This window comes from Drosophila guanche, unplaced genomic scaffold (genome assembly GCF_900245975.1).
Source record: "Drosophila guanche unplaced genomic scaffold, DGUA_6, whole genome shotgun sequence".
NCBI lineage: Eukaryota > Metazoa > Arthropoda > Insecta > Diptera > Drosophilidae > Drosophila > Drosophila guanche.
The window spans coordinates 2,986,775-3,006,835 of NW_022995755.1; the positions used below are offsets into that span (position 1 = coordinate 2,986,775).

The 20,061-nt window shown below is 48.6% G+C and overlaps 6 protein-coding genes across 11 annotated transcripts; 4 read left to right on the forward strand and 2 right to left on the reverse strand.

Moving 5' to 3' along the window:
• The first annotated feature begins 223 nt into the window (after positions 1 to 223).
• LOC117589551 (RPII140-upstream gene protein) lies at positions 224 to 3,472 on the forward strand. Of its 2 annotated transcripts, XM_034281561.1 has the most exons (4): positions 228 to 431; positions 496 to 661; positions 723 to 811; positions 872 to 1,331. In XM_034281561.1, the coding sequence occupies exons 1-4, from the start codon at positions 259 to 261 to the stop codon at positions 1,245 to 1,247; spliced, it is 804 nt and encodes a 267-aa protein (XP_034137452.1). In that variant the 5' UTR covers positions 228 to 258; the 3' UTR covers positions 1,248 to 1,331. The 2 variants fall into 2 exon arrangements, with proteins under 2 accessions (XP_034137453.1, XP_034137452.1); XM_034281562.1 differs by lacking the exons at positions 723 to 811; positions 872 to 1,331 and adding an exon at positions 3,399 to 3,472 and having other exon boundaries at positions 224 to 431.
• LOC117589550 (twinfilin) lies at positions 1,243 to 2,876 on the reverse strand. The gene is made up of 4 exons (XM_034281560.1): positions 2,749 to 2,876; positions 2,610 to 2,687; positions 1,745 to 2,520; positions 1,243 to 1,689 (listed from the first exon to the last, which is right to left on the reverse strand). Exons 1-4 carry the CDS (start codon positions 2,771 to 2,773, stop codon positions 1,531 to 1,533), a joined length of 1,038 nt encoding a protein of 345 aa, XP_034137451.1. The 5' UTR covers positions 2,774 to 2,876; the 3' UTR covers positions 1,243 to 1,530.
• On the forward strand, positions 3,399 to 6,395 carry LOC117589549 (abl interactor 2). 4 transcript variants are annotated; one of them, XM_034281555.1, is made up of 7 exons: positions 3,399 to 3,478; positions 3,662 to 4,028; positions 4,083 to 4,708; positions 4,772 to 4,862; positions 4,950 to 4,961; positions 5,040 to 5,227; positions 5,292 to 6,395. In XM_034281555.1, exons 2-7 carry the CDS (start codon positions 3,673 to 3,675, stop codon positions 5,453 to 5,455), a joined length of 1,437 nt encoding a protein of 478 aa, XP_034137446.1. In that variant the 5' UTR covers positions 3,399 to 3,478; positions 3,662 to 3,672; the 3' UTR covers positions 5,456 to 6,395. The 4 variants fall into 4 exon arrangements, with proteins under 4 accessions (XP_034137446.1, XP_034137447.1, XP_034137448.1 ...); XM_034281556.1 differs by having other exon boundaries at positions 4,775 to 4,862; XM_034281557.1 differs by lacking the exon at positions 4,950 to 4,961.
• Positions 6,396 to 6,543: 148 nt separating this feature from the next.
• Positions 6,544 to 13,298, forward strand: LOC117589548 (kinesin-like protein KIF19). 2 transcript variants are annotated; one of them, XM_034281553.1, is made up of 6 exons: positions 6,544 to 7,444; positions 10,607 to 10,783; positions 10,845 to 12,303; positions 12,356 to 12,504; positions 12,567 to 12,910; positions 12,974 to 13,298. In XM_034281553.1, the coding sequence occupies exons 2-6, from the start codon at positions 10,673 to 10,675 to the stop codon at positions 13,179 to 13,181; spliced, it is 2,271 nt and encodes a 756-aa protein (XP_034137444.1). In that variant the 5' UTR covers positions 6,544 to 7,444; positions 10,607 to 10,672; the 3' UTR covers positions 13,182 to 13,298. The 2 variants fall into 2 exon arrangements, with proteins under 2 accessions (XP_034137444.1, XP_034137445.1); XM_034281554.1 differs by lacking the exon at positions 6,544 to 7,444 and adding an exon at positions 10,183 to 10,395.
• A 136-nt stretch (positions 13,299 to 13,434) lies between these two features.
• On the reverse strand, positions 13,435 to 14,891 carry LOC117589690 (odorant receptor 88a). Its single transcript, XM_034281849.1, has 3 exons — positions 13,774 to 14,891; positions 13,551 to 13,706; positions 13,435 to 13,489 (listed from the first exon to the last, which is right to left on the reverse strand). Exons 1-3 carry the CDS (start codon positions 14,773 to 14,775, stop codon positions 13,442 to 13,444), a joined length of 1,206 nt encoding a protein of 401 aa, XP_034137740.1. The 5' UTR covers positions 14,776 to 14,891; the 3' UTR covers positions 13,435 to 13,441.
• Positions 14,892 to 16,080: 1,189 nt separating this feature from the next.
• On the forward strand, positions 16,081 to 18,996 carry LOC117589765. Its single transcript, XM_034281954.1, has 2 exons — positions 16,081 to 16,489; positions 16,728 to 18,996. The coding sequence occupies exons 1-2, from the start codon at positions 16,403 to 16,405 to the stop codon at positions 18,516 to 18,518; spliced, it is 1,878 nt and encodes a 625-aa protein (XP_034137845.1). The 5' UTR covers positions 16,081 to 16,402; the 3' UTR covers positions 18,519 to 18,996.
• Positions 18,997 to 20,061: the final 1,065 nt, after the last annotated feature.

Below are 20,061 nucleotides of genomic sequence, written 5' to 3' on the forward strand. Positions count from 1 at the left end.
GCGTAAAACAACACCATTATTTTGTTTTAAACTGTAAAAATTTATGCACAGTTAAATTTTATCTGTGCTAAAATAGATATTTTAATAATTAAACATCAATAATATATGCAATATATTTTAATTTTTTGTACAATTACATTTTAAATAAAGTCAGTGAGTCTGCACCACTTTACATTACTGAACAAACAGCTGGCCAACAGCTGGTCGTTCTTATGTATTTCTCTTTTTCTTGTTATTCAACGCAACGCGGATTTTCGAATGAGTTTTTTAAGAAAAGGCGGCCGGTTTCTGTTTGCCGGCATTCTGCCGACCTTTCACGATTCCCCCGATGATGTCGTCGACAAGGAGAACAAAACCTACAAAGCCTATTTGGCCAGCAAACCGCCAAATGAAACCGGTCTCGAGCGCCTGAAGCATATGTTCACGATTGAGTGAGTAAAATGTTGATAATAAGAAGTGTTCCAGGTTTAATGATACCTATCCATGGTTAAACAGTGAATTTGGCAGCATATCCTCCGAACTCAACTCCATTTACCAGGCTGGCTTCCTGGGCTTCCTCATTGGAGCCATCTATGGCGGCGTTACACAATCGCGGGTGGGATACATGAATTTCATGGAGAACAATCAGGCCACGGCCTTTAAATCCCACTTTGATGCCAAGGTGAGTGTCTGACCATATATTTTGTGTGCTCTAATAATATTATTTGGATTTTGGCTTGCAGAAAAAGCTGCAGGATCAGTTTACAGTGAATTTCGCCAAAGGCGGCTTCAAATGGGGCTGGCGTGTGGGTCTTTTCACGACCTCCTACTTGTGAGTGCTTTAACCATCAACTGAAACGAGATTCCAACTGACTATTGCTCTCCCTTGTAGTGGCATCATCACCTGCATCTCTGTTTACCGCGACAAATCCTCCATTTACGAATACCTTGCCGCTGGCACCCTAACCGGCGCCACATACAAAATGAATCTGGGTCTGCGGGGCATGGCTGCTGGCGGCATTATCGGTGGCTTCATGGGCGGCATTGCTGGCGTGGCCTCACTGCTGCTGATGAAGGCCTCGGGCACATCCATGGAGGAGGTGCGCTACTGGCAATACAAGTGGCGAGTGAATCGCGACGACAACATTCAGGCGGCATTCAAGAAGATGACCGAAGACGAACACCCCGAACTGTTCAAGGCGCACGATGAGCGTGTCTCCGAAGATGTGTCGCTGAACTCAGTGAAGGAAAAAGCAGACAAAGTGTAGACTTAGATCAGAGTTTAATTTAAATAAATTGCATATGTGTCCATTTAAAGTTAGACAGAAATACATTTAAGGAAGCCCACAATGGCTGCTGCTATGCGTTGTTTCAGTTGATGCCTAGTGCAACTAAGGATTTGGATACGTTTCAAGATACAGAAATGTGATACGGAAGACGAAACATAGAGAAGAGAAGACATACGAAGAAATAAATTAAATGCTTTGCTAGGAAACTGAAAGTTGAAGGTGGTGGTAGACGGGAGAGCCCGGACTCGGTGTGTATTGCGATTCAGACTTGGTCTTCGTTGGAGGGACGCGTGAGGCGCTTGGCGCCGCGATTCGGTGGGCCCTTGGGCTTGGCAAATGCCGGACGATGCAATATCTTCTTTGGATGCAGCTCATCCAGCAGGTAGGCTTCAGTCAGCTCGTTCCCGTTGTCAATTTCCAGCTGGAGGAGCAAACAATTAGCCGTGCAAACGGAATGGCAGCTGCTATCCACCTACCTTTTTGACCACATCGACTCCCATGGCCGCCAGTTGCTCGAGGAACGGCGCCTTGCAGCTGGAGTACATCATGCGCTCGCGCACGGAGCACGTGTAGCCGGGCATGGAGTAGACAAACACATACGACTCCTGGTAGTCACCCTCGTGGGTGTGCCGAAACAGGAACAGATGGTAGCGCGCATGATCCTCGGGCACCTGCTTGGGCAGAGCGCTGAGCTCCACCTGGGCCGCATGGGACACATGGATGCGCTCCTCCTCCAGATCAATGCGAAACTGCAAGTAATCGTAGTTGCCGCGCACCAGATCCTGCACAGCGGCCACCGTGGCATCCGTTAGGGGGCAGGAGATCCCTCCGAGCGTCTGCTGCCGTGTGTTCGTGCTGATCTCGGTGTGCACCTCCGTCTTGCGCAGCTCCTGGAGCTCCTCCTCGCGCGTGGTGAGCGGTGCTGGAGCCGCAAAGTCCCGCTTGTGCTTGCGGTAGCCCTCCAGCGTAGTCTCCTCCAGAGTGGTCGCATGCAGCTCCTCTGTGATGTACGCGGAACCGAACTCCGTCTTGAGCGTGGCCTTGGTGGAGGCGTACACCATCTTTTGGCGTATGCTGGCTGTGTCCGGGATCCAGCTGATCAACAGCCAGCTGTGGCCCAGCGGTATCTTCGCGTCCAGACGGTACAGTATATAGCAGGGCACATTCTCCTCCAGCAGCGGCCCCAGCAACTTATCGTAGTCTCGCTCCCAATCCTTCTTCGCATCAGCTGTGGCGCTACAGCTGAGTTGCTCTGCGGGGGCGAAAGAGAGGCCGGAAGCCGTGTGGTTATCACTGGATACACAGTATATTTTGGTGTGTATATATACACTTGACACTCACCATTCTCTATGGATACTTTTAGCACTCGCAATTTCCCATTTTTGGCCTTACCAAACAGCTTTGCCAGTTGCTCGTTGGCTGCCAAAGAACAATGGAATGTTAATCTTGGGTTTTTATACAGTTTCAGATAAGAACTTACCTCTGATTCCCGTTTGATGAGACATTTTAAAGGTAGCTAACTCAATTTGACGAAAAAATATTACTAATGCTGGGTTCAGTGTGACCGACCCTCAGAAATGTACTAAAATTTAGATGGTTATGACTATAATATACTGTATTGTATTTTTGAGTGTTGGACAAGTAGCGATAACGTCGAAGAAAGTGGCAAGGTGTGTGACCTGGAAGAGGGATCAAGGGTGGGATGCCAAAATATAAATCTGATGCGAGAAGCATTCAAGAAGAGGACGATTGTTATTCTGAAATATTATCAAGCTAAAGGTGGAATAAGACCGTCCATTACACTAATTAGGCAAAGGAGAGAATTTTCCTGACCATCAAATAAAAAATTCTAATACAAATTTGTAAAATATAAGGTCATAACGTATATAATCCAATTCCAGGAGTATTTATAATAAGCCAAATTGATTCTTCAATCGAATTAAATTATTGTTTCAGTGTTAAATGTCTTTGCAAGGTCATAATATAAAAAAGAACATGAACATCGAGGAATATGATTTAAAACTACGGTATCTTACGGTATATTTTTAAAATGTGATGGTATATTTTTGAAGGTCTGACGGTATATCGATAATTCCGCGGTCACACTGCTGCGCTTGGAAAAATGTAAAGAAAAAACTGCATTTAATTGCATTTAACGCGACCAAATCGACACAAAAACACATTTATAGTGCAATCGCATAGTAAATAAAGTGAGTAGCAATTAGGTTTCGGCGTTTATCCACGGTCTGGTGGGCAATCAGAGTGGTTCTGTCGCTGGCGCAGCACTCGCAGTCGCTGTCGCTGCCGACGTCAGCAGAGGGCAGTCACCGCCCCAAATGTTTACATGCCATGAAAAACGAAGCAAAGCTGATGGTTTTTTCATCTTTCGGCAGCATCCACACCCATGTTAACCGAAGCCCCCATGGCCAGTGACAACATAATGGACGAACTAGCATCTTTGATACGCACCGAGATCCCCGACGGCCGCCAGAGCCTGCGAGACAGCTACACCAATCTCGAGCGGGTGGCCGACTACTGTGAGGACACCTACTATCGGGCGGACAACAAGAAGGGGGCACTTGAGGCTACCAAAAACTACACCACGCAATCGCTGGCCAGCGTTGCCTACCAGATCAACACCCTGGCCTACAGCTACATGCAGCTGCTGGAGCTGCAGGCGCAGCAACTCAGCGAAATGGAGTCGCAGATGAATCACATCGCCCAGACGGTGCACATTCACAAGGAGAAGGTGGCCAGGAGGTATGTGGAGTGTTTTCCCTATGTTCTGTGCGATATTGAGATCCTTTTTTCCAGGGAAATTGGCGTCTTGACGGCCAACAAAGTGAGTTCGCGGCAATTCAAGATCGTGGCCCCCATCAATCCGGAGAAGCCCATCAAGTATGTGCGCAAGCCGATCGACTACTCGATTCTGGACGAGATCGGGCATGGCATCAACTCTGCCCAGCATCAAGTGCGTCAGAAGCATCGAGGCTCCAGCCACGGGTCTGTGCAATCCCTAATACCGCCTTCGGTGGGTCCGCCGCCCACCACCAAGCCACCGACACCGCCGCAAATGTCGCGGGCTGGCAATACGGGCACCCTGGGAAAATCGGTGAGCAATACCGGGACACTGGGCAAGAGCTCGCGGGAGTATCGCACTCCGCCGGTGGTCAATCCGCCGCAGGTGCCCTCGCACTATGCACCCAACTATCCCATTGGGCATCCGAAGCGCATGTCGACGGCCTCGTCCAGCACCACGATGACCACCACCACCATGGGCGGAGGGGCAGCGGGCAATGAGCGTGCCGCGGGATACAGTGCGCTGCCGATGCCGCCAAGCCAGCAGATAGCAACGCACGTGAATCTACCCTCAGCGGGCATGATGCAATCGCTGCCACCGCCGCCGCCTACAACCTACGACGACAGGAGCAGTATGCCACGTGAGTTAACTCGAAGTGAGACTAAACCCCAGCGAAGGCTAATAAACGCTTCTTGATACTTAGCAGCTCCTCCTTCGCCGCTGACGGTGTCGCAGCACGAGATGACCGAGCAGAGCCACATCGGAATGCACACCCTGGGACGCAACATCAACAGGTAAGTCGCATCCCGCCACCTGCATCCCCTGCATCTGCCTGTACATAAATGTAACTCATTTCATTGTTCTCCATGCAAACACACAAGGAATCCGAATCGGTAAATTGCATGCAACTGCATTGTGATCCCACACATTTATTTATCCCCAGACCTTGATTAACTTTGACTTTGCCACAGGAATCATTTCAGCTTGAATTTTGCACGTCCGGGTTCGCAGTCACCGCCATTGCCGCCACCGCCGCCGCCAGAGGATGAGCATCAGGACTTTGGCAGGCCACGCACCTCGACGGGCCCACAACTGGCGCCCATTGTGCCCGAGGATCAGAATTTGCCTGGCTGGGTGCCCAAGAACTTTATAGAAAAGGGTGAGGCGGATCTCTAGGGATAGATACAATGTAGAACAGAATATTTATTTCATATTTATTTCAGTGGTGGCCATTTATGACTACTATGCGGACAAGGACGATGAGCTTAGTTTCCAGGAGAGCTCGGTGCTGTATGTGCTCAAGAAGAACGACGATGGCTGGTGGGAGGGCGTCATGGATGGCGTCACCGGTCTCTTTCCGGGCAACTATGTGGAGCCCTGCGTCTAATTAGAGCTGCTTCGTATTCTAAAAACATGCCAACCATTACAATAATCTGCATTATCTGGCCTGTTCCCGTCTTCAGCCGCACCCAAAGGCTGCTCGAGACTTAACTAAATTCTTTTTTGCGATTTCTTTGGTTAATCTGAAGACCGGAACAGACTCGTTTGACAATGACGAAAACGATTTTGAGCATATTTTGATAAGGACAATTATACAATTACACTCACACACACGTACACAAAACACATACATAGACACAAGGCGAGAGCAAGTATTCCATTAACAAACTCGTCAGACATCAGCCTTAATGCTGCATTTAGTCTAATATCAAGCACAGGCTCCATTGTCCACACTCCTCATTGCCGTCGAATGGGAGACCGAAGGGACAGCATTTAGCGGTGCAGACAGCCCTCAGAGCGTGCGCTTGCTGCAAACTCAAACTATTTACACTTTAGTAGCAGAAAATATTGCAAAGAGCAAAGTTAATCTTAAATAACGAAAGACATTCGAAAAAGCCCAGATCTAGACGAATTCAAGTCCTGTCCACCCACACCAGCGCCAATCCAATTCAAATATTTGCCCACAGTTTTGTCCAGCGATTTTTCTTTGTTTGCCTTCCGCTTGGATTTTTATTACCCCCCCGCTTGGATCGGCCCATCCATCCAGCAATAATGCCGTAGGTTATACAAATTTCAGTTAGCATTTAATTCGTTAGATATTCGTTTGCTTTAGCCTTTGTCTCTGCACTTTTAAGAACCGCAACGAGAATAGATATTGTATATTGTTTGCAATTATATATTTAGTCGAAATGTTCGAAATGGAATTGCCCGGAAAACGGAATCAAATCAAATCTATACACAATATGCAACACGCTCTACGCTCTACCATGTACTCGTACTCGTACCCGTATTCGTATTTGAATAATAGCTAATAAAACAATTTTCAATTACTACAAACGGCGCCAGTCCTTGTACTCTTGACCGAGTAATTTGTCTTGACCTTCACGTGTGTGTGCCAGCAAGAGAAAATTTCTTAATTGGCAGGGAGGCCCTGCCAAAATGTGAAATGCAAATGCAAGTCCTTGGACATGCATCAATTCGGGGGAGTAATGGATGGCATGCATGCATAGCTGTGGGTATGCCAACACTCTTTTTATTTAGACCACTCGCCCGAATCAGTCAGTCAGTCAATCAATCAATCATAATCATCGACATCGGCTGCTCCATAAACATTTATGCATTTCAATGTCTTGTCCTGTTTTCCCAGCGAAAACTTTAAGTCTGCATCAAGGAAATGGACGACTGCTGCGCGGTGATATGTGGAAAAACTCTCGCATTTATTATTTTTGGAGGAATAGTGGAGGTTGGAGGTTGACGTGGCGGAAATGCCTCACCATTTGGACATGCCGTCCGACAGACGATTGTGTCAGAGTGATTTGCATAAAATGTGCTAAGCCTCGCGAGAATGCCTTACTTATTTGTCGACAATTATTAAAGTGGAGCCCGACAAACGCCAAGAAATAGTTGTTCGGATCCGACACTTGACCAGCGCACGATGCGAGGACCGGACCGGGCCGGACCACAAAACTTCTGCACAAACTCCACCTGAAATGTATGCAAAATGGCGCATTAGCATTTCAACAATTCACAAACGAAAAACAACCGAATGGAACAACACCCCCCCCACGAAGAACAACAACAACAATTGATTGTGCCACCCAAGCGAGGAGCCAGTTTGGGCTCGGGCCAGGACACGTCCTGCTATGCCTATAATTTCGTTAGTTCTGACCAGTTGAGTGTAGTCCGTCGACGCGAAAGGTTCAGGCTGGTTGTGACTCGGAAGTTTTTTTTTGTAACCCGATTCGTACGTTCACCGGTTTGGTTTTACCTTCCGCTTTAAAAAACTCTTCGACGGTAAAGTTTCGACGGGTTTCGGGTGCAGTGACACAGCAAAGAGCAAAGAACAAAGCGGATATAACGAAACTAAAAACTATTTGTAAGTGCGCCATTTTGCAGAGGTGCTTCAAAAGTTGTTATCAAATGTTTTCTTTATATAATCGATCTTTGAGTGCGGTTCTGCAAATACGCGAGAGAGGAACTCTGCAGGAACTCCGCATTTAATTGACCTACTTGGGGGTTGCCTTATCCTCGAATCGGATTTTGCTTTCAGCTTTCAGCTCAACTGTAAAATATTACATTATTTCATGTCAGAGATTGGGGCCAGACCCCATCCCCATTCTTCCGTCTTGTTGCCAGCCATTGGCCATTTTGTTGTGTGCCGAATGTGTGAGATACGCGAATACTTTTCGGTCCGACTGTGTGTACCAAACAATGCGGACAAGTTGGCCCACTTATTGGCCAAGTTCTTGAGACTTTATCACGCACAGCATTTCCCTACATACCACACGTTTTCGTGTTTTTCCCTAACCCCTCTTAATGAAGGTTAAAGTTTTCGCACCTGCATGACGTCACTTTAGCTGGAAATGCAACAGCAACAGGGGGCTGGGCACTTTACCTGATGAGCAGCCTAAAAATAGCCATGGTGGGAGGTGGCCAGAGCAATGGCTTTCGTGTAATTAAGTAAATCCTGTCCATCAATCACAAGCCTGCTGCGTATACGCAACGTTCCCCTGTGGGTAATTACCGTCTAAACCTTTGGGCAACTTTGCTTGAACTGTGATTAGACGGAGCTCTGGTGTTAGGTGGAACCAGAGGAGCATTCTGGGGAAGAGGGTGAACTCCCTTTTGAAGCCATAAATGTACTGCGGCTACAACGATTCGTCAACGCTTGTTTGTTCCAAGGGGAAAGACTTTCTGAAGCCTTTCTTTGGGTTGGCCTGTTTGCTGTTTGTTGGGTCTGTGCATATTATTAAGACATGGAAATCATAGCTTGGTCTTAATTTTAATACGTTCCTAAGGGTATTTCACTTCTACGAAGCAATATAGATGACATCTATCGACTTATCATTGTTCAGCTTTCTCTGATTTATTCTGAAGCATTGCTTATGCTTGGAAACGTCTTTTTGGATCAGTTATTCAATGGTTACAGTCGAAATTTTGTTACATTGAATTGGTCCCACATTCCTGAAAGATTTGTCTACGTTAATTTCTCATTTTTATACCTTCTAATTCTAATTTTAAACCTTCTAATTACGTCCATATTGTCCAAAAATATATATCCAGAAATATATACAAATGGTAATTTCTGATCTGCTTCTAAAAAGCAACATTTGTTTTCTTTTTCTAGATAATTATCTAAAGCGTTATTTCAATTGATTTTCCACGTTTTGGTGGTTTATTTTCCAATAGGATCTCTATCTAAAGCCTCCATTTACGTGGAAAACCTATTTGTTTTGTGTGTCAGTTTAGGGTCCCTTATTTTTCTTGAAAGGCTTTTCATTGTTTGGCTCATTAGGCGGGCGGCTTGTCAAAATCATTAACCATAAAGAGTCTTTGCCACATGTTATTACTTATCTACGATTGATGCGTTGGAAGCGCCATGCGCCTGCGGCAGGACTCTGAACCCAGTCGCGCAGTGGTTCCAGCTCATAAAAGGCACTCAAATCCCCACTCCTCCACTGCTCCAATTCCCACTCCCGATGTCCACTAATGAGCTCCACTATGGTTGGAAAAAACTAAAACGAGGGCGGCATGTGGTGTACAAATATTACCACCTCAGTAGCCCGCAGAGCAGAGAGGCAAATCAAAACGCGCCATACCAGAACATTAAAATCGTTAGCCACAAACGAAGACAAAGCCAAACCACGTAGGCCGAGTCCATCTAACCACCCAATGGCATACCAAAGGACGACATGTATCCGCATGGGCAGTACTTCGGGAGTTCACCTGTCCGTCGGCTGTCGTGTCTGCTGGCAATTTACACAAATTCAATAAACGACAAAAAGCCAGTCATACTCGTAGAATATGAAACGAGAACGGGGAAAACAAGTGTTGAGGTCTCTCTCCACTCGCCGCTTGTTTTGGACTCTTTTTCGGGGGTTGGATTCTCCGTGGTATTGGTTTGGCGCTCATTAAACTATTTGAATCGATTTTACGTACTACATATTATCAAATTAGTTGTTAGGCGGAATCCCTCAACGTTCGACGCGCCCCATGGGTCGAAGGACTCCCTCAAGAGTGGCACCTACGCGAGCCCACATGCCCATGTCCCTTCTTGTTGACACTCGAGGCCTATAATTTGTGTACATATTTGAGGAGCAAGTGCCGCGAATGCTCTCTGTGCTGTTCCATAACATATTCATGACAGTCACTGGACATGAAATTATAAGTTAATAATGTATTTTCACTTGGCACCACACAACTTCGATGGCCACACACGTTTTATAATTAAGCAGCTCTCAACCAAATTAAATAGTTATGGGATGGGCTGTGGTGACAGCTTATGGGGGTTAGAGGTGATTGCTGGTAGCCTGAAGTGGTAGGTTAAAGGGATTTTGGAAAGGCTTGTCTAATGGATAAATTAAAGGAAAGACAATTGTTAGACAGTAGACTCTAGGTCTAAGGGAAGTCCTTCATTTAGAAAAAGACTTTGAATGGTTGAGAGCTATGGGAACATGGGTTTTGAATGACAAGAATTGGATTCAAAACGATTCAGTTATTCAGGGGTTTTGGATGGGCTTGAAGCAGAGTAATCTTTCAGCTTGACACCTTAATTTCTGAGTGTGAAAAACACAAAAAAAATTCCAAAAGCCATCAATTTCTCTCCTTAAACCTTGAAGTTGTATGTGCAGGCTGTAGGTTTTGGACAGGTTCATGGGACTTTCCCAGTTCATTGTGTCTTGGTACAGTACCCACTCGATGACCTGACATCGAACTCTTGTACCCTCTCCCGGAACATTTGCATGCCAAGACACGCAGCGACTTTCGGGGTGTTCAAGTTCCCGGCTTGATTTATGGCTCACGCCAACTCGAAGTGCTCCTACAAAGGTAAACGGGGAACCCTAAGGACTTATAGGAGAAGCCCCTGGCCCTGCCCCTTGCTTCGAAACCCATTCGGGGCAAGACCTTGGCGCGCAAATTTACAAATCCATTAGGACAGCGTGCCAGCGAGGGTGTTGCCGGGCTGATGACATTTCTACGATTGTTGACAACAAATTGACACAATTTGTAATAGTTTTGTTTGGTGGTTCCTCGGCAGGTCATCAGCCAGGCCAGGCGGCACGTGTCCATCGAAGGACATTCGACCAGCGACAGTCAATTGGATATGGCCGCCAGTGCGGGAGCTAGCAGCTGGTCGGGCAGCAGTGGGGGCAGCACATCCTCCCAAGGACGAGCCATTGCAACGGCCCAAACCGGACAGGATGAGCGTCTAGTGGTAGGTCAAAGCGGGAGGATAAACACAGACACATATTCAATATGGAATCCTCTCGTTTTAGGTGGCAGTTCGAGTGCGTCCCAGCTTGGAGGCTGCTGAACGCTGCATTGAGGTGATCTCCGGTGGATCGCTGCTGTACGATGATGGCAGCAAGAATCGTCCGCGGCAGTACTCCTACGACCATGTGTTCCGGGAGAACGACACACAGGAGCAGGTGTACAAGACGACAACGGCGCCGCTGGTGCGCGATGTACTCAGCGGCTTCAATGCGGCCGTGTTCGCCTATGGAGCCACTGGATCCGGTAAGACGCACACCATGCTCGGCCCTGTGCCGCGCAAGAAACCAGCTACGAGTGACCGTGCCCCGCCCACCGCCGCCTCTGGCTTTGAACCGGATGTGAGCAGCCAGGACATTGGGCTTATGGTGCGCGCCATCGAGGACATTTTCGCGCATATCGAGTCCGTGGAGGAGGAAGGGGCCTGCAAGGTGTCCATCTCGTATCTGGAGATCTACAACGAGCTCATCCGCGATCTGTTGAATCCGGGCGGACCGCTGGAGCTGCGCGAGGATAATCGCGGACAGCGCATCACGGTGGCCGGTCTGTCGGAGATCACCACGTCCAGCCGCAAGGAGGTGGTGGGACTGCTGCTGAAGGGCAACAAGGCCAGGACCATGGAGCCGACGGCCGCCAACCAGACCTCGTCCCGCAGCCACGCCCTGCTCAGCATCATGGTGAAGACGCGCACTCCGCTGGGCACCAAGCAGGGGCGGCTCTTCCTCACCGATCTGGCCGGCTCAGAGCGGGCCAAGAAGACCAAGAACCGGGGCAAGCGACTCCAGGAGGGGGCACACATCAACCGCAGTCTCCTGGCGCTGGGCAACTGCATCAACGCATTGTCAGGAGGTGCTCGCTATGTCAATTACCGCGACTCCAAGCTCACACGCCTGCTGAAGGAGGCGCTGAGCGGCCGCTGCAAGACGGTCATGATCGCCCACGTGGCGCCCGAGAGCAAACACCGTGACGAGACGAAGAACACGCTCGTGTACGCGGATCGCGCCAACAGCATCACCACCAAGCTGCAGAACTCCGTGTACATTGACGAGTTCAAGGACTTCCCCACCAAGCACTATCAGAGCCTCGTCTCAGAGCTCAGAGACGAGGTCTCCCGCCTGCGCACCAAAATGCTGACCGATAGGCCACGCAGCGGCAAAGCAGCAGCAGCAGCAGCAGCTGCAATGACAACAGCAACGACGACGACGATGGCTACGGCGACAACAGCCAGCATTCAGCAGCCACCAGTGGAGGTGGAGCAGCCCGATGATCAAAGGAAGACGGAGCTGCGGTACTTGCGGGAGCAGATTGTGCTCACCTTTAAGCAACAGATGAAGCTACGCCGCAAGCTGCTCGAGGCCGAAAGCCATCTACTGGGTCTCGAATTGGATGCTGAGCGGCAGCACATGATCATCTCCCACTGGCAGGGACGTATTGGCAAGCTCTACGATGCCATGGGCGAGGACGGTAAGTGTTCCTCGATACGAATCCCTGCAGAGTATTGATTTTTCCTCTACAGATGTCGAATCGGAGGGATCGGTGGCATTGAAGAATGCCTGGGGCGAGCTGGCGGCTATTGAGAAGGAGAACAGACGCTACAAGGAGATACGCGAGCGCACCGAGCAGGAGCTGGAGCAGTGTCGCCAGAAGGGCGTCAAGCTGGAGGATGTCAGTTTGCACACTTTCCAACTGCGTTGCGGACTTCATCCAAATTTCATTTTGCTTTGCAGGAACTGCCAGAGCGCATCAGCAGCGACGAGGAGCGAGAGCTACTGGCCCTGCTCTGTCGCGTCCACGAGCTGGAGGCGGACAAGGTGTCTCTGCAGGCGGAACGACTGGCCCGCCAGGCAGAGCTGCGACGACGTGACCTCCAGCTGCTCCGCGCCGAGCGGCAGCGGCGTCTGTGCGAGGACATTATCAGTTCGCAGCGGCGGCTCATCGAGGAGGGTAACGTGGATCTGCCGGACGAGCTGCGGGAGCTCTACGGGCTCTATCAGCAGGAGATCCATGCCGGCGTGGTCACGCCCAGCACCAGCAGCTACGAGAAGAAGCTGCCGCCCATCTACACAGCGGGGTAAGAGTCCACTCGCATCTTTGATTGATCCAATGTCCAATGATCCCTTTGTGTGCCACACAGTTCCGATTCACCAGGCTCCAGCTCCAGCTCGGAGTGGTCTCCGGCTTCTCCTTTGCCGCCCATCGAGATGCATGCGGATCCTGTGGATCGCGTAATGGGTCCGCCCGTTAATCCACGTCTACCCCGACTCTCCACTGGAACCGCCGGCGGTCCACGACGCTCATCTTTGCGAATGGCCAGGAATACTCATACGAGGCCACATCCGTAGGCATAGGTGCAGCGAACTGGAGGTGCTCAGGAATAGTTTTTACTAAGGGTTTAGGATTACTGGCGGCGGGTCTCCCTGAAGACGATTTGCTCAAAAGCTCTACCTAATTATTGTATTATATCTTACCAACTTATAAACGTAACTTTGATCACTCTGAATAAACCGAATGGAAAGCTTAAATGAGAGAATAGTTCACTTGAAAGTCTCTCCTAAAGAGTCAGATATATTGAGAAACTTAGCCAGAGGTTTGATGGCATTTCCTAGTGCGATTTTAGAAAGGTAAAGAGTCTATAGGCCAGCTGCATGATCTAAAAATGAAGATAATACATATATGCAATATTACAACTATTTATGAGTTTATCTACTCACATCGGTAAAGTGCACCATGTTGACTTCCATCAATCCAAAGGCGCCGAGCTTCTGGGTTCGCTGGGAGTACTGCATCCACAGGAAAAAGAACTTGCGATACCTTTGGCTTCCCATGTACCAAGCCTGTTGACTTAACGATGACTCTATGCGTGCAGACTGTTAAAGGAAGATAAAAGTATACAATTATATATAATTCTCGTACTTGATTGACTTGATGACTCACCGCCTCCTCTAGCTGGGTGCCGCGCAGACAAATCTCAAAGGTAAAGGCCACCAGCACCATGGTGGGAGTTATGTACTGGATAATCATAAACAGATCCGTTGTTTCCGAGAGCATGAATAGATAGAAGCAAAGCGATCCGGCTCCTAAAAAGTTGCTCACCAGGAAGGCCACCTTGAAGATGTCGTTGTATTGACCGCACAGCCGATTGAGGAGCTGCTGACGCTGCACTAGGGTCCTCAGATCAGCGAAAAATTCCACTTCATTGGTAACACTGTCAGCGGGATTGATGGCCTCTAGGTGTCTGCAGAGGTGATCAAGGTGCATGATAAGATGCCCCTGCATTACGTTGAAGAGGTTGTCGAAGGTCAGGAAAAAGGAGACACCGCAGGTGGTGCACGACACATCGAACAGCCACACCAGAGGGTAGAATCTGGGGTTTCTCCTCAAGTTGAAGGGCATCCAGCCGCCGAGGAGCTGATTGTGCTGCGTGATGGGCGCCCCGAAGCCCTGGTTGGTCAGCAGATAGACGGCCAGCGGCAGGCAGCAGAAGATTGGCCCTGTCGAGTGTACATAGACCCGCAGGAATCGATAGCGCTGCCAGAAGGATTTGTACGTGCGCTCCAGACGCATTTCCAGCTGCTTCTGAGTTTCAAGCGGACACTCGCGATCCAATGCATTGACAAAATCGATTATTTCGCGACGCTTCACGAAGAGCATCAGTCCTCGGATCGAGAAGTAAATGGTAATGCTGATCACGGGCGGGTTCTGATTGGAGGGCCTGCCCCCCGAGGACAAATGACGGATGATGTCCCAGCCGTTGAGGCCAAAGAAAAGCAAATTTAAAATCGCTGAAATCCAGAAGGCTATCGAGGAGGAGTTCACCAGACGATTGTCACCATCCCGCTTCCAGTCGAAGTGCACCAACCGGGTCCACTTTTGGAACATTTGAGGCCTTAGAAAGTCCTCCATCCTGATTGGGTTCCTTGGCTCGGCGTTCTTCATCGTGGCCAACTGCTCCTGTACTGTACTTTGGGACCTTACTGCCAATCGGCTTATATATAGTCCCACACATCGCGGCAGTTAATGCCGTCCTGCAGTTAGGAATCCTAATGATTAGTTAGCTGACGTCGTGGAATTGCAGGCCTTGCAACAATCTTTGAGAATACCTTCCATAAGTAGTAATTAACTAACAAGTGTTGATTTATTTATATGGTATTTCTGTAGTCTAATTAAACTGCTTTACCACTTGAGTCGAAAGTTCGAATTAAATCAGCTTTAACTATAAAGGTTAAAATTTCAATCCATTAATAGAACAACGAATGCACGAGGAACCGTTACCAACACCTCCATATTTAGAGGTTATGTCAATCGAAAAGCGGAACAAAGCATTCAATCCATTCCATTGCAAAGTACCATTTAGTCATACTTTTTTCGTCTGAAACTGGTTTGAAGTCGAATAGAGGCAATAAGCACACAAATAAATTTGAAATCAGTTACCGACCCTTTGACTCGTTCCTGGCAGTTTTCATTATTTTCAGCGTGCAGATTAATTGGCGAGGGTGAGTAAAGAGTAAGCTGCCTGGTAATTAATCATTTTTTAAGCTGTACAGTTTGCATACACAGAAGGTTCATTTGTCCAGATCCTCAAATGTCAAAGGTACGCACTCTATGCTTTAAGCTGTACATACATACATATGTGCACAAAATGCAGCTGCGCACGCAGCTTTGTTTATACATACATACACGTAGATATGTATGTTCCTCTCTCATTTCCACGTAGTTGCTGTAATCGCTCTCCCTCTCTCACATCAAGGCCGCCCCTCATGGACGCCGTTTTTCTGTATGTGGGTCACAAGCAGCAGCAAACATAAACAAAATAGAACGCAGTAAAAGAGTCTCTCTCGAAGCAAAAAGCAAAAGAGCAAGAGAAGTAATTCACAGAGCGCATGTCCAAAGTGTATTAATATAGGTTGGGCACCAGCACTCTTTGAGTGACCTATTTTAGCAGAAATGTCCGGCGCAGTTGCGGCGCAGAGAATTATAATATAATAAAAAATACACTGAAAGGCAAACAAATTCGAAAACAACAGAATTAAAAACACACTGTCGTCTTTTATGTGCTCATTTGATGCTGAGAGTCGTTGGTCCCTGCTGCTTCTACAGCCCTTACCTTTTATTCAATTTACACTGCGCTGGCCCTTTGGGGTGAGTGTGTGCGTGTGAGCGAGAGGGAGAGAGGGAGGTGCATGCGTGCTGGAAGTATCTCTGCAGCGGCAATCAAATTTTCATTATTAGATACACAGCTGTGTGCTGCAAGTGGTGGCTAGTTTTCGGTCTTTCGCTGCCTGGAAAACACAGTTGGCTTTTCCAAGGTGCACAACGGCAGCAGGTTGCCGTCAAACAACACGGAGCCAAAATCCAACGAAAAGTATTTTATAATATCAACAATATTCTGTCAATCAACGGCAAAAGTTCCATTTGACTATTTTCCAATTAACGCTTCTGTGCGGAGGCACCGAAAATCAGGTTCGCGGCCAGAGAAGTGAAGTCGCAGTTGTTCTGCAGAGGCGCTAAAAATTAGTGTATTTCCGGTTTTCAACCAAATCTGAAGAAACGATAGAGCCACTGGATGGGGAATAGTCTTATTACGTGTGGAAAACCTAGTCAGCGTCGCGAGAGGAGGTTCTTGCAGAGGCTGAGCAACACCTACGCTCAGGTAAGTGCTCGGGCCGTGGGAGTCTTGCCACCTGTCACCTGGCTGCGCAAAGTGTGGGTGGCAAAGTGCAGCGGCTGGGCTCTGGCAACAGTGCAGGTCCCTGGCAACAGTGCATTGCAGACCAGGGATGGTTGCTCCCACGACTGCAGTATGGTCACACCCATGGTTACCGGTTAAAATATGCACATACCCCCTTTCAATAACATACGCCTAACAGATGTATTTTCCCACGTTGTAGGCTCACAGGAAAATAGAGTTCAGGATGTTGCCGCTGCTGGGGCTGTCACGGAACAAGGGCTCGTCGGGTTCGCCGCCACGCTCGCCGGAGAAGAAGGATCGCAGGACAGTGAGGAAGATTCAAGTCCCCATCGATATGCTGCCCAACGAGATGTGGCTGGAGGTCATGTCCTATCTGTCCTACAACGATCTCAAGCAGCTGCGGATGGTGTCCTGGCACTGTCGCGAACTCGTTAACCGTCGCAAGTTCATGTCCCAGGGCAAGGTGATTATAACCAGGCACAATCTGGCGGCGATCAAGGATCACGTGGAGAATGCACCTTCGAAGCTGAGCTTCGAGCGGATCGAGCTACGCAACCTGAAGCAGTCCCCCAAGCTGGATAGCTTCCTGAAGCTGGTCGGCCCGGACGTGAGGCATCTGCAAGTGAGCCACGCGCCCGTCTTTCGCAACATTAACGGAAAAATGCCCAACCTGAAGGTGTTGACGATAGCCGCGACCACCGTGCTTGACGATAATATTGGGATCAACCTGAAGCAGTTCATCAATCTGGAGGCCTTCGAGTGTGACGGCGTTAGCCTGGACTCGGCGCTGAAGCTGAGCATGCTGCTGCAGCTGAGGAAACCCGCAAACAGAGTGCAACTGCGTCACCTGCAGTTTGAGTTCACGCACGACAACGAGGAAGTTCTGGTGGCAGTGCTGCGGGACCATGCCAAGACGTTGGAGTACATTGACATATTCTTCAGTTGCTCGCCCAGCGTCGAAACGCTGCCGTGGAGTCTGGCTTTTGGGTCCATGCGCAACCTCAGCGTCCTGAAGCTGTCGGGCAACTGTCACCTCCTCCTGCTGGAGGCCATACTTATGTCGGTGCCGGCGGTCGCTCCGTTGCGCCAATTGGACCTCACCGGCATGCTCTCGCTGACCAACGAACTGCTCCTGTATGTGGCCTCCAAGTGGGAGTTCTCACTCAAGTCCCTGGACCTCATGTTCTGCGTGCAGCTAAACTGCGCCTGCATCGATGCTCTGCGCCAGCTAAGCGGCCAGCTGAAGTGCCTGACCATGGCCTACTGTCGAGAGCTGACCGGTGTGGCCCTACTCAAGGGGATTGCCCACACGCCCAACTACATAATCCAGGAGCTGCATCTGGAGGAGGTCTGCTTCATCGACGAGGAGTCCCTGTGCGAGCTGCTCGTGCGACTCTATAACCTGCGTCGCCTCAGCCTGGACAACTGTCGGCAGGCAGTGACCGACCGCGCCATGTCCCTCATCTGCAAGTACCAGACTGGTTTGCGCCAACTCAACATCGAATACTGCATCAAGATCACGGACAAAGGCTTCTTGGGCACCCCAGACTTTCCCTATGCCATCACCCGTCTCCGGGGACTACGTGAGCTGAACCTGCGAGGCTGCAAGAACTTAACGGATCGTGTCCTGAAGGAGGCACTGATTCTGCCAGAGCTACGTATCCTCTCGCTGGGCTATTGCTCGTTCTTCTACCCGGAAGGCTTCGAGGCGCTGACCCACAACGCACCGGCCATCGAAACGCTGTGCGTGTCCAGCTGTATGAAGGTGGACGATGACACTGTGAGAAACTTTTTGCGTAATTTTAAGCGCCTGCGAAGCATCAACATAAGCAACTGCATGCGACTCACGCTGCAGTCGATTCACCACATACTGAGGCATGGGCACAACATGGTGGAGCTAATTGCATGCTCCATCGATGGCATGGACCAGGAGCAGGCCATGCGGCTGCTCGAGAAGCACCGACCGCAAATGAAGCAGGTGCTGCTATAGCAGGAGAGGTACATTCACTGACAGGATGTCAGGGTTCTTCCCTACAACTGGGGGAGACAGGGCTATTACGGCAGCGACGATGAAGAGGATGCTGACGTTGAGGTAATCGAAGTCGATGTTTGAGAACAGAACAGAAGGCAGCCCAGTGAAATATGATGAAGCAAAGCGTCCATCGTATATATGTACGTCTATAGGTCTATAAAGATACTAATCCGCTATCACTGCACAATCGTGTATAAATTCTTAAAGGTGAAATCTAGAAGTTGTAATCTCCCATTGATCTGTAGCTTCAGATCAGCCACAACACAAGCCAAATATCGCCACACACACCACGTACCTCCAACACGAACCCATCTAACCAAAACATTTCAAAGTTCAATAATACCCCAAACGAGGATCGACCTGGTCTCATATCCCATATGCTGACCAAACACTTTCGGATTGTGCAATACTAGAGACAGCTATACACTGTTTGAACCAGATTAAGACTCTAAGTTAATCAATAACAAGATTTTATCTACTCACGATATATGTACTCGTATTGTCTGGTGGATCGACATGCAGCACAATTATATATACGCTTTTGTGTCTATTCTATACGAATTATAGTCAATGAATGCATCAAGGCTGTAGGCAGCCGATGAAAGGTGCCGCTCACTTGAGGAGCCATTATAATCGCAGGATTCCAATACATTTGCGAGGTTTCGAGCTTGATAAACGAAAGAGGCTGGTAGCATAAGTAATTCAAGGACGGTCAAGTTCAAGCACAACATAAACGCATACATATAGAAACGTATACAAACATAGTCCTTAAAGTTAAGTGAAATTTTTTGTGAATTTTAAGTCAAATCGTTTGATATTGGGCTGAAGTGCAAGCAGATAGGAAATAATTTAATTTTTGGATGAAAACCTTTTAAATAACTTTACTTTACGCCAACATTTTTGGAACGTTTATTGGAAAAGAAATGGAGATTATGAATTAAGTTACAAGATAATAATAATCGAATAATAATAACCCTGAAAGGGGGCATAGTTTAAGGAATATCCTACGTACATATTTACTCTACTACTTTTGAAGAACTTAAAAAACATGCATAACCTTTTGAATGTTAGAAACACTTCCGCTGTGTTTGTTTTTATGGAGTATTCACTAGTGCACCCTTGAGCTTTCATTCATTCATCATTCAATTGGATGTCGTTGATTGTTGGCACTCTTCCCACCCACCCTTCGCATGCAGTTGGCAAAAGCTTTTCAAGCTCGCTCGTCGTGTCGTGTCTCTCGTCGGCTGCAAGCAAAAAGCTTCCCCAAGCGACAACCATCCGTGTTCGTTTGGCTCGTGCCAAATTCCACAGGCACCTCACTCCACCGCACGCACTTTGACACCCATCGACGGGGCGTGTGACCAGAACTTGATGGGGGGCATGCGGTGTACCTGATTATCGGGGGTTGGAGTGGTGGGTTACGGGGGGTCTAGACACGGACGGAGTGGCAGTCCTCACTTAGCATCGTGCTAAACGAAACGTAGCAAATGAATGAAAATAT